The sequence below is a fragment of the Podarcis gaigeae genome (genome assembly GCF_964106915.1).
Source record: "Podarcis gaigeae genome assembly, chromosome: 8".
NCBI classification, from domain to species: Eukaryota; Metazoa; Chordata; class Lepidosauria; order Squamata; family Lacertidae; genus Podarcis; species Podarcis gaigeae.
Genome location: NC_139684.1, coordinates 61,109,297 through 61,123,094, shown reverse-complemented (window position 1 = coordinate 61,123,094; position 13,798 = coordinate 61,109,297). Strand labels below are relative to the sequence as shown.

The 13,798-nt window shown below is 40.1% G+C and overlaps 1 protein-coding gene across 1 annotated transcript in view; it reads right to left on the bottom strand.

Moving 5' to 3' along the window:
* The window catches only part of ZMYM4 (zinc finger MYM-type containing 4), a 49,412-nt gene extending 36,321 nt beyond the window's left edge, over positions 1 to 13,091 (bottom strand). Inside the window, 2 exon segments of the mRNA XM_083751600.1 lie at positions 13,037 to 13,046; positions 13,048 to 13,091. Of these exon segments, the coding sequence (XP_083607726.1) occupies positions 13,037 to 13,046; positions 13,048 to 13,076 (39 nt within the window). The 5' untranslated portion in view covers positions 13,077 to 13,091.
* Positions 13,092 to 13,798: the final 707 nt, after the last annotated feature.

The window sequence follows — 13,798 nt, the reverse complement described above, 5'->3', positions numbered from 1 at the left end:
TAAAAAATTACTATGAAAATTGATACAAATTATCACTACTGACTGACAGTTCCCAACATCCTTCCTCCTAGATTCATAGAATCTGAGTTTGCACCTTAATTTTTAACAATGTTGTAACACAAAGTAAATTAAGAACAGAGGACCAAAATTCCCAACACCAGTATGTACATGAACCCAATATGACATAGTTGTTACTTTTGCTGTTAGATGCTGCATGTTTAAGTAATTTTGAAATGTGGCTTTTTGTATTTGCTATTGTTGTGCCATGTTACTATGAAATTGTTACTATGTCATTGCTTTGCTATGTTATTATAAAATTGTTTTTGTAGTGTTTGCTTGAAGTGCATTCCTGTTTTCTCTGTTGTAAGCTGCTTTGAGCATGATTTTGTGTGTGGAAAAGCAGCACACAAATAAAATGAATGAATGAATGTTGGGATGCAAATAAAATGGTTCCAGCAACATTTGCTTCTTGAAACTATTAATTTAATATACATTAAGATATTTAGAATGTGCAAATAAAGGAAAATTAAACAAAGTATTTTGTTTTAGAATTATTAATTTTTGAATATAATTGGTAGTTCTTAGCAATATGTGTACTTTCATTCACAATATAAGCTCTACACTTCACTACAAAGGTTGCATGTGGCAGAATGAAATGCAATTCACAGTGCTACATAAGACGTGTGCAGAAAGTTTGGTCCACATGATCTTAAAAATAATGCTTATTTTAAACCAGTAACCCCATGGCATCTGATTTACTGCTACTACTACTACTACTACTACAAAAGAAGATGGCTTTAAACTTCATTATGTTCAGTCAGCAGGCACAGACAAATCTGGTCTAGTTCTAGGAGTCATCTTCACACCGTAGCAACCAGGGCCAATAATTGACAACCACATGAACCTAAACTTTAGGCAACAGAAAGCAAAATAATTTCACCATTGAGAGGCAGCTCCAGAATCATGTCCAGAATTACCAGTAGGGCATACAAACATCTGAATAATGTACTAGAGTTTATAGTTTCTGCAGCTGCAATCTCCCGTCCGTGTTTCCCAAGGTATAGTGCTGATTTCGGAGTAAAGTTTACATCAACTTGATACCCCTTTCTTTTCCCCTTCCCTCTCATCCTTTCAGTGTTCTGTCATGTGCAAAGTCAATGGCCATTAACCATCTCTCTTGCTATGTAAACACATCTTGATTTTCTGTCTCAAAGATTTTTTGATTAATATAAACTCAGTTGCACAAAGTGGTGTAGCACAGCCTCCAACAACCTGGTGCCCTCCATGTGTTTTAGACTACAACTGTCACCCTATTATTGGGATTATAATTAGCTTTAAAAAGTTTTCAATGATGTATCTTAAATTGCTGTGATCTTAGGATAAAAAGCAAGTAACAAATTGTTGTTGTTATTTGCTGCTGCTGCTGCATGTGTCTTAAAAAGAAATCATAACACTTTTATCCTACCCTTCCTCCAAGAAGCTCAGGGTGGTGTAAAAGATTTTCCGCCCATTTTATACTCTCAACCATCCTATGACCGAATGATAGTGACTGGCCCAAGGTCACCCAGCAGGCTTCATAGCTTGGAGAGAAGGGAAGATCTTTATTGCTACAAGGTGAAAAACAGCTTCTGAGACCTATTTATGCAGCATTCCTGTAAAGAAGGATTCAATTCCTCTCCCAGCAGCATGACTGCAACTGAAATAGGAGCCCCTTACACCTGCTTTTGAGTGTGATAAAAAGTGCAGAGGTCCGATCACAGATTTTCCACATCATGTCTGTTTTAGCCCTATCTTTAGACAATGGAGATGGGGAAAAAAATCAGAGGGGGACTGAAGAAAGTGGGTGAATGTGAGAATGTGTAAGTTTAATTTCAGAAGAGGAAAGAGACGCATGAGAGAAGCTAGGGTGGGGATGATGTAGAGATGTAGCATTAAGTTACCTGCTATAATTTACACAATGCGTGAAATCCAGGCTCTAGTGCAAAACCTGGATCCCCTCACCACAAAACAACTAGCAATCACCATCACAGGAGTGATACAACTTAAGATACAAGAGAACAACTGCTGGAAAAATGCAAGCAGACAGTACCCCCAGTATCCTATAACTGATTTTTAAAATGGCCTTGAAATCTGAAATGATTATTGGGTATGTGCATCTTTGATCGCTCCAAAAATGCTGAAGCACTGTTACGATTGCTAAAGGTAATATTGTTACTACTAGAAAGTTAAAGGGTGTTCCATTAAACTGGCTGCAGCCCACGAGAACACTAATAATAATAATGTCCTAAAAATACTGTTTATATTAAGCCAGGGCAAAATGGAGTGGCTTGTTTCCTTAAGTGGGCTGGGTCATCGGTAGCGGTTGCAGTAATACCACTGCTCCAGCTTTCCTTTGTCTTCTGAGCACAATATGCAATGCTAGTCTTTAAAACCTTGGGTTCCACAATGAAAGATGGGATTAGCAATAGAAGACAGTAACAAAATAAAGTCTGTTTCACTCCAAAACAGCCCCCTTTTCCATAGCCCACAACAGCCATTCATATCTACCCCTTTATTTAAAAAAATATCGGGTACCATATCCACACAACAAGGGCTCTCAACAATGTACTATTGGCAGTTACCTCACAACGATGGGAATTCGCTCCCCAAATGTTTCTCCAAGCCCAGGCTTGATCATTTTCTGTGGCTAGGATAAGACTCTTTGAAAACTGAAGGTTAAGTCAGGTGGCTACCGTTGTCTGGCAGGAAAGAAAAGAAGAAGTTTTGTGTGTGAAACACTGGATTTAATTTACCTCAACCATCAAGTTACTAGCAAACCACTCTTATTTGCTCTTTAATACCCATCTGCAGTATGTGGGAAATTATGATGGCCTACCTTACAGGGCTTTTCGACTGATTTTATAGAACTCTGGAGGAATGCAAAGAGTTCTCAAATTGGGGAACAGTAAATAATTTTTTGAAACCTAAAAATAATCCTAAGGACAATGGTATCTATACTTGGAAAGAGCAATATATAAATACTAAGAATATTATTAGTAAGCAAACATATTATTGACATGTTTCAATACAATATACAATTTTATTTCATTATATTATTTTCTGCTAGTTTTAAACACTACCTACTTTGAGCCCAAAAATATTTGACAGCATTTCAATTTTACAACTAACTGAAAAACATTTCTACAATATCAAGACATCACATATTCAATTAAATTTTCTATAAATATGAGCAGACAAGCTATCTGTTTGAGTTCATTAAGAAAAACTGACATGGTTCAACTTTATTTTTAATAACATCATCATCCAGTTGCTATCAACATCCACCACAATTACAAGTTCTTAGATGCTTGAAATAATACTATGCCTTCCTGGATTTCTTTCTGCTCATTGTACTACAAGGTTTATTTACCGGGGGGGGGGGGGGCACAGAGAGAAACTATAGAAATGTAACTTAAAAAAATATATATCAACTTTTGTACAGAATGCCTCCAAGCATACATTCCTGGGAGTGTAAGTAATAGATAAATATTGTTTTGTAATAGCATACAAAAGTCAGATATTCTTGAGCCGTGGCCAAATAAGATTAAAGAAATAGTCAGAAACACTGATGGGGGGGGGTTCAACTAGCAAGTGAATCCCACTGCCCCTCCCAGGTCTGGGAAACATTGTTTAGCATAAAATACAGTGGACATTCCATCTTCAAGCCCTTCCCAGGGTTGTGTTTGCAGAATCATAAAAGCAATTCATTGATTCCTACCTTCGAAGCATCTAGGGAGAGAGGAGTGCAGTGGGTAACAAAGAGCCAGCCTGCTGCATATACCTGCTGCAGGAAAAGAAGCACTTCCAACAGGAAGTGAACCCCTAGAGGTCAGGAGAGCCATAGAGAGCAGCTAAGGAGAGAGCTTGCATGAGTTGTGAACTCAGAAGAGCTTTGCCGGAACTGTAGAGCCCCCTAGCAGTGTCAGCCGCCTGTGTCTAACGTCTGGCACTGAGACTGCAAGGGGAGAATGGCTATGTTCATCCTAGCCTTTCTCAATAAAGTTGGACAGTCACATGTTCTTCAGGGTTTATTTTCAAACAACATTCCCTGCATGTTGGGAAACATGGCAAATGTAAAACTCTGCTCAAAACAAGAACCTAACCTGCAGCATTCATTAAAAAGAATTAAAAGCCATTTACCCATGTATTGCTCCCTAGTTAAAAATAAATAACACTGAAACAGCAAATAAATTATTTTAAGCGTAATGACTGAAAATGGCATTTTGAATATTTATCTAAATTTTACTGATTTCAAGTATAGGATGATGTGATTAATGACAATGAGTGATAACCAAGTACAACCAATGAAAGTTATGTAAGCCCACTGATTTTAGTTGGTCTACTCTGCATATGATTAACAGCAGCTATCAAGTTTGGGCAAATATTTTACAAATCCACTTAGATCAGATGTCATGGGGGAAAGCTACTTTCATAATTTCTCCCATTAAAAATGTTCTATATGAATACCAAATAAACAGACATTCAAGTGTACCCTGCAAAAAGCATTGCAGTGTGGAATGCTTCTGTTCAGAGTTCCGGCCAGACATATTTTGCTCACTGCATATGCTCAGTTCTCATTAGGCTGTTTTCTCTTTCCCACCACCAGCACCTTTTCCCCTAAAGCTTTTTGGACTTCTGCAGTTTGCCCCTAGGCTTGCTGATACATTACAGTATTCATCGGCTGCAGCAGTTTTGGCTATACTGTATAAGAAGCACCACTCAGATAACTAAGTTTGCAATTAGAGGGGGGTCTGAAAGTGGGGGATATTAACACCAGTCCCTTGGCATGGTAGAAACATTTCCTGTTGAGATCTAGGCTTTCAGCATCTTTTCCGCTTTGCAGAGGCAAGGGGCCTATTAGGATGATCTGCCACTGGAGGCTAATGGATATAACTGGCTTCCAGAAGCACTGGTCCACCTGTGGAACATATGAATGGCTCAGGGAGCTGATACTATCACCCTTGAGATCCTTCCACCACTTCATAAAGCCCACTTTGCTTCTTGGTAGACCCCCCTCCTTCTTGTCCACCCTCCTTGGTAGGTCTGGAGCAATGCAACATGAGAACAAGCCTTTTCAGTGGAGGCTCCCTACTTATGGAATGTTCATTCCAGGGGGGCTTGCCTGGTGCCATTATTATTTTAACCTTTCCTTTTAAAAGTAACACGGACTTTTAGATTTTTTTTATGGCTGTATGTTTGTTTATATATTGTAAGCCACCTTATGCCAATAAATGCCAATAATAAAATACTGTATACCACTTTCTGTTACCTTGGTAAAAAAGCAATCAATAAATTCAATAAAAATGAGTATAAATGATTCTATTCTATTCTATTGGAGTGCTTTCCTCCCCCCCCCCCAAGTCACTGAATCATATAATGTAATGCCCAAGAGTGGATTACAATCAACATTTGGGAAGTAGGAAGACTAGGGGATTTTCTGTGCCAACAAACACTTATGTATTTAATACTTCTGTTATTTTCACTTCCTCCAGTCATGCTCATTGCACCCCACAGAATTAGACACAAAAATATTAGCCAAGACCACAGGAGCTGTGGAAGTTGTCTTATAGCACATCAGATAATTGGTTCATGCAATTCAATCAACACTAGGCATCCCCAGCCTGCAGCCCTCCAGAGGTTTTGGCCTACAACTCCCATGATCCCTAGCTAGCATGACCGGTGTTCAGGGAATTGTAGTCCAAAACATCTGGAGGCCCAAAGGTTGGGAATGCCTGGTCAACACTAACCAGTTCTCATGTCACTTTAAACCAGGATTGGGAAACCTCAAGCATTGCCATTTAGCCCACGGTGCCATTTTGCAGATGATGTAAGGTGTGGCGTGCGTAAGGGTGGGGCTTCAAAGGAACACCAGGGCACTACCAACCACTCATCTGCACACCTCGCTGAAGGACTGATGGTGACACATTTTCCATTCTATGGAAACCTCGCCCTCCCAGTGCTGCTTCCACAGGGGGTGGGTTGGGGGATAAGAACAAAGGGGGGGAAGTCTCCCTTTGGTCTCCTCACCCCACCTCTCTGCTGCTGGCTCATCCAATGATGCTGCTATGGGGAGTGAGAGAAAAAAGCCTGCAATTTAATATGCAAGCTTTTCTCTCTCACTTCCCTCAGGAGCACTTGACAACCCCACAAACATTTTGACTGCTGGTCAGGACAACCCTCTTGTCAATTATGTCATGCCATAAATACATCATGTGGGCTACCCAACTGAGAAATCTTCACAAATGGAAGAGAAGGGGATTCATTTTTTGCCAATTCACGTTTTCCCATACAGTTCTCTGAAAAAGTGTTCCAAGGGGGTGGGGGAATCTTCAGAACAATGTGGAAGATGGTATAGAGCTGTGTGGGAGGGGAGAAGGCAGAAATGGCAAAAATTTCCTCTGCTCCTTTTCGGTTAGTGGAAGCCTCAGCTAGGCTAACCATTTGTCCATAAACAGAAGAGCACAGTAGATACCAGATACAACAGTTAAGCTTCTAGTGCCATCATTTCTTTCTTTCTTTCTTTCTTTCTTTCTTTCTTTCTTTCTTTTTGGTGTTAGGGAAGAAATCAGATATTTACACAGCATGTAAAAGTACACTTTACTACCTTCATTTACCAGACAAACGGGCTAAATTAGATCTCAATCCATTTAGGGAATTGTATACTTTTCTGTTTCAGTTTTCTTGAGACAACCCATACTAATATACACACTGCCCAATAAACAAATATTCTACAGTGATATCTGCACATGCATTCTGCAATTAATAAAATTCTGCAACTTGTATAAAATGTGTGAATAAAGAAAACTTGCACGTTTCCACAGTGAATAAAATGACAATTGCATAATTGTATACTATTTTGCTATCATGGGGAGAAGGATGGAACCTGCAGAGAAATGACAGACTACCCAGTTGTTGTTATTTGCAATTATATTCCACCTTTTTCTCCAAAGAGCTCAAGGTGGTGTACATGGTTCTCCCCCTCATTTAATTCCCACAACAACCCTGTGAGGTAGGATAGGCTACCTAGTGAACATCACGGCTGAGAGGGGTCTTAGTCAAACGCTCTAACCACTACACCACACTGGTTCCTATTAGAGATTATGTACATTAACAGAGCACTTCTAAGAACAAGTCTACTTCTACGTAAGCTCCATCAAGTTCAATGGGACATACTCACAGCTAAATGGGTATGGTACTGCAGCCTAAATGTTCTGTGTAGCCAGATATTCAAATGACACCTACATTTTCACTGTAAAGAACAATATCCAAGCACTGAGGCACTTCTGAATGACTCCCAGTTCCCACTGGATATTTTGCCTTTCACTTCACAGATATATTGTGAGCTCTCACATTTGCACTTTGAAAACATTAACTCTCTCCACTTATCTGGGTGATAAGACGTCAGCATTTATTATGTTTTCAAACTTTTTAAATTTCTTGGCCCACTCCAGTTCTAGATTTTAAGCAGCTAAAATTATTATTTTGAGCATACAGGTTGACCAGCCTCTTGACCACTCTAGCTGGCGAGAGCACTCAGTTGATAAAATAGGATTTGTTCACTGTGCAAATTATGTCAACCAGATAACTTATATAGCCTTGGTTCTCCTGCTAAGGATGGAAGGCTACAACTAATCTGATGTGGTCCTTGGTCTTGAAAAAGTTATGTACCCTTGCAACAGCATGTACCAGATATGAAACTACCAGCATCAGAAGTGGATTCCCTGGCTACAATAAACTTGCAGAAATAAAAGATTGTGAAACAAGAGTTACCACCACAACAATCACTGTCATAATTATTCATTTCTATGGTGATTTTAGCATGTAACAGTCTTTACAATCCTCATTATCTCATTTTTCACAGAGCAACTAACTGTCAGATGAATAATTAAAATGATAAGTCTACATATGAAGGACAACAGCTTTCTAGAACAGATTTGGAAAACATCTTTCAAATTGGGCACCAAAACCTATTTAAGGAACTAGAATTTAATTTTTCAACATAAATTAAGGACAGGGACAGAAAACAAGATGACACAATTCTCATGCTTTGACAAATCTACATGACTATGGAGCTGATTTCCCCCCACCCCCCAAAAAAAAAAGATTCACCAAATTGGCCATTTATGACAGGCTCCATAAGGAGTGCTGCTGCTGCTGGGCAGAGAGGGCTCAGTTTTTGTTTTGTTTTTGTTTTTTAAATTGCTTTTATTTTTTATCTATGTCATTTTAAATTGTGATTGATATTAATGCTGTATTCTTAGTTTTAGATTTTATGATTTATGTGGAAATTGTTTTCCATCTGGTTGTGTACTTTTTGATGTGTTTTACAGTGGTACCTCAGGTTAAGTATTTAATTCGTTACGGAGGTCTGTTCTTAACCTGAAACTGTTCTTAACCTGAAGCACCACTTTAGCTAATGGGGCCTCTTGCTGCTGCCGCGCCACCGGAGCCCGATTTCTGTTCTTAACCTGAAGCAAAGTTCTTAACCTGAAGCACTATTTCTGGGTTAGCGGAGTGTGTAAACTGAAGCGTATGTAACCTGAGGTACCACTATATTTATTATTTATGACTTTGTTATGTGGGTAATTAAATCTTGTCATGTTGTAAGCCGCCTTGAGCGTTATTTTAACTATGAAAAGGAGGCATACAAATAAAATAATGAATTTATGAGCACTACTTCACTAGGTTAGTTCAGAAATGAGAAGCGAAATCTGGATGTGCAAGGGGAGAGAGAAACACCAGGAACATGCTTCATTCACTTAGTGCCAAGATCAGCCAAACCATGATCTAGCACTAAGTGAATGAAGTTTGTGATGTTTCTACTCTTAAGTCATCCCAAGAATGTATTTGAAGAGTGGTGTATAAATTTAATTAAAACTGCTACATAAACAAGCTTCAAACTGATATACTGCTCCATCCCCTCTCCTCCTCCAACATGGATACAGTTTGTTATTTCATTTGAACTGGGAGAAAATGTACTTAGTTTAAACTTTTAAGTTTATGGTTTGTCCAAACAACCCAACTTCAGATATTTCCACCCACTCACTGCATTACAATGCTCAACTTTTACTAGCTACTGGGATAAACTTTTCAGATATTTATATTGCTTATAAAACAAATATATTTTGAGTTTTGTTTACTAAATGAAAATCAAGCAAACATGTTACAGGGAACCCACAACTTAAGCGGGGTGGGGGTTATGTTCCACAGATTGTTCCTAAAGCAAAAACCATGTACTGTATAGTCAAAACCCACTGGGTTAAATGGTGGATGGGTCTGCCAATATGATTTTTCCTGGTACCCCACCTCCTTTCTACTCTTGTTATTTTTTTGCCACACACACGAAGCTGAATGCCCACAAGTTAAATGCGTATAGGACAATGGAAAAAATCTCATTCAAATTTTCCCAGAAAACCCCCATTATTCATGGGGAAATGGGCTGAAGGTTGGAACCTAAATCCCTATACAGTGACTGTATCTTACGTGATGGATAGGTTCTGGAGAGAGCGAACATACACAAAATTGCATATAGTCAAGAGCCTTGGACTCCTCAGAATCACCACATTCCATTCCAGGTAGGGCCCTGGAAAATCACCTCCCTCTTTTCTTAGCTCTAATTGCTCACTGCAGGGTTGGTTCTGACACCACTTTCCTCACTGCTAGTACGTCAGCTGGCAGAACAGCCTCTTGAGTAGAGAGCAACTGCAACAATGCCGCTGCTTCTCCACTCCGCTCAGTGATGTTCCTTGCAGAAAAATGGCAGGACACTGTTTTAAAAGAAGAACTTTTTCCCTTGGTTCCCTACTTGAGAGGTCTTTTCCCCATAAACCCAGAGGCTGAAGCCAAGAATATGAAGCTGAATCTGCATAAGTAAAATGTGTGTAAGATGTAGTGGAATTTCAGTTCTCACCAAGTCTACTATGAAACTTCATTTATAGTAGAAAAATAAACCTGCACAATTTATATCCATCTGAACTTACAACCCATATCTTAAACATAATGCATAAAAGTTGCAGTTATACTGCAATTTACATCCATAGTAAGGTGGTTAGAATTACAGCCAAGAACACCCCAATCTAATCCTGACCTCTTTATACACAGGGTCACAAGCAAAATTTGTAATAATTAAAAGAAATTTTCCATTTTAAGTAGTTGCTTCTATCCAGACATGCTGCTATCCCAATAATCAATCAAGTACTGTAAGTTTTTCCCGCCTTGAGAACACGTACATGGGAGCTGACAAAATATTAAACTGCATCTGGAAAATATTTATTATGTGCTGCATTAATACGCCATTCAACAGTTAGTGGTACAAAACATCTAAGTGTGTTTTTAAATTTAAGTAAACTTTTGGTGCTGTGTAGATAGGCAAGACTTCTGCACAGCACTCAACCTCCTAGAATAGAAGTTAGCCCAACTAGACTGCAATATAACAGTTACCTGGGAATAAATATAATTCAGTCGGACTAAGTTCCAATCAAAAATGCACAAGATGTGACTGTAAATATATTGACTTGGATACTAAGGTTGCAGTTCTTTACTCATTTATCTGGAAGTAAGTGTCCTTGAACTCAACGTCTGATTAGGCACCACAGAATTTTACCACAAGTTGTTTTTCTGCTTTTATTAGGGAATGAAATTTCCACTGATTTCTCCTTCAGTTTGCAGCCCCCTGCATCATTTCCATGGGTCCCCAACAGTCAGGAACAGACTTGGGGGGGGGGAGATAAGGAAAGCCCCATTCATGGACCTCTATTCCATTTGTTAGAGAAGTTAGGATCTAATCCATTATGGCCCCATCAGAAATTGCATGGAAAAAAGCAACTCACAAACATAACCAGCATACTCTCCTTCATCCAAGATGCACATCAGCAGACATGCCATCTGTTCTATATAGCAAATGCCACCCATTCTATGTCATGACATCATAAAACATGAGTGAGGCTGCAGCAAAATTCTGGTTAAAAAAAAACATGCAGCTTGACCAGCAAGAGGGAAAATTTAAAACAGGTTGCTCATCTATAAGATATAGAGTTGCTTGCATATTAGCCCATTTCTCTGCAATTACTATCCTTCATTTGCTGCAGAGAATCCAGTGATCATTGCCAAACCATATCATTCTGCTGTTTTCTGATGGGTTTGAGGATATCCCATCTTTCTGTATGAGTTTTCCTACGTATCCTGGGCCCAGTGCTACAGATGCTCCACTATACAGTTCCTTCCTCCTTAGCTGAACTTTGGGATTTAAAAAAATAAAGTACAAGAGCAATAAAGTACAACACTTTCATTATTTTGATACAAGCAAGAATATTTGAATAAAAAACAAATGAATGAGCCAACAACAGGCCTGCTCAAGCCGCAAGCAGGAAACAGCTAACTGGATAGCAAACGGAGGAGAAAGGCCAGTTCATAATGCCCATGACCAGAATGCAGCCCCTCAAAAAATCCCAACTGAAGAGCCAGGATGAGGAGAAGCAAGATTTTTGATGAATGAGACTTACTTATGAATAAATGAGTTAGGATCCTGTCTGTGGGGATGCGTACTGGAGAACTGTGAAAATAATCTTTTTCTCATTGGTGGTACCAATCTTCCAAAGCAACTTTGTAGGAAGCAAGTAGTTTTGGATTAAGAAGATTCACATTTATGAATAACTTTACTACTGACAACAATGATACTGATGCCCTTGACCCCTACTGAATTTTCATTTTCTTCTAAACTAATTTTAAGATAATTTGCCATTGTTGTGTATCGGACTTGTGTTTGACCCTTCCAGATGCATATTTTGACATTTTCTTTCAGTTTCTCTATAAAACTTAAAAGATGCATGCAATTTCTAAAATACCAATTACAGCTACAACCATGGCTTTGAATCAAAAATGGAAAACATTTGAATTCCTAGTAGCCTCCATATAATATTTTGTGATCAGCCCTTAGAAAGCATTTAAATATGTAGCCTCCAGCATCAGATTATTAAACATTTGAATGAATGGCCTAGGGTTTTTTGGTCTCTGTGTTTAACACCAGTTCTTACTTAGAATGTAATAAATATAGCAGCATCCCAGACCCAGTTGATAAGCTTTCATATCAAACTGAATGCAAACCACCAAATACATGATAAACCTTCTGTTTTTCTATCTAAAAGCCTGGGAAAACCATGGTTGTCAAGCATTCAGTAAGTCTTAATGTAAGTTGGTTGGCTGTGTTCAGGTCACACATTCCAAAGGCTTGGTCTCAAGGCTATTTCATTTATGGGTCACAAAGGAGAAGTGTTCCGAATGACACTGATAAAGCTTCTAAAGGTTACTAGAACTAATACAACCTTACATCTGAAGCATCTTTCCACACAAGAAAAGTTGCCTTATCAAGTTTACAAGACTTTATCCTTTATGCAACCCTAGCATTAACCACTAGTACAAAATCCCCACCATCAGGATTACTTTGCCATTTGTAATCCACATCTTGACTAACAACCCCCAAAGCCACCATCTTGGTGCCTAAATTTCATCTTCTTCACCCTTATAACCATGATCCTCCAGTTCCCTAACCCACCTAGTACACTTTATTCATGCTTTCCCTCACCCTCCCAACAGACATATACCATTACCAGCCTTGACACCCATTAATATTCCAAAGATTCAAGAAGTACCCACCCATCCCCTTTCCACAGTACTGTATTCACCCCAGGTGCCTCACCCTTGACACCCTAATCTTTCAACTCACAATCTCCCGCTCACTGTAGTCATCAATGGACCAGTTAACTCCCCAACATTTCTTAGCCCCCCCCCCAAAAAAATATGTCCCATCATCCCAACAGCCACTTCAAACTCATAAGTCCCCGTACAACCAACTTGACTCCCTCCCACCATTTCTAAGACCATGCACCCCCACCCCCAACATCCTTGGCAACCGTTATCTTTCCGGCTCCCCAACAGGTGCGCTTATCTGACTCCTCCTGGGTCCCGCCCACTGCAGCCTAAGCCCCGCCCATTCACTCACGGGCGCACGGTCCTGGCCCCTCCTCTTTGGCCGCCGCCATATTGAGGGGGGGCGCTGCCTCAGAGGAGGGGAGGAGAAGTTGTTGTTTTTTCCTCACCCCTTGGCTGAGGTGGTTGGGGGCAGGCGCTGTAACCTCAGGGGGCGCTCCAAGGGATGGATATCCAGCGGCCGTGAGGAGGCGAGCAAAGGCGGAGAGTAAGAAGCGCCTCCCTCTGGAACTCACGGAAGGGGGGGTCCTTCTCCGTCAAAATAATAATAGTAATAAAATAATTAAAAAAACACACAACAATTGTGGTGACGGCGGGACTCAACCCTCCAGGCCCCGCGAGCCCCTTAAAGCTGCAAAGACCTGCCCAACCAGCGAGGGGTGGGGAGAACTTCACTGCGCATGCGTCCAGCGCACGCGCACGCCTGCAGGCCTGAAGCCCTGCCTTCTTTTTCCCCTTCTCCTCCTCCTTTTCCCCACCCCTTCGCGCATGTGTGTTGGGGAGTCTCTCTGCTCGCTCGTAGGGAGAAATGGAATTAGGACGGGTCCAGGAATGGCGCCCTCTTAAAGGGCTATGCATCAATTTCGGGTCGGGGGCGGTTGAGATAGATCAAAACTAAGCAAAAGGGATAATAAGAAAACGTGTGCAAAAGGAAGAAAGGTTAAAAAAATCTTTAAAATATGAGGTGAGCTGCTTGGGGAACTCTTAGAAGAAGCAGTGCTCCATTTCCACAGCACATAAGGTCTCCAATGCCTCAGTGCTCAGACCTCAAAGT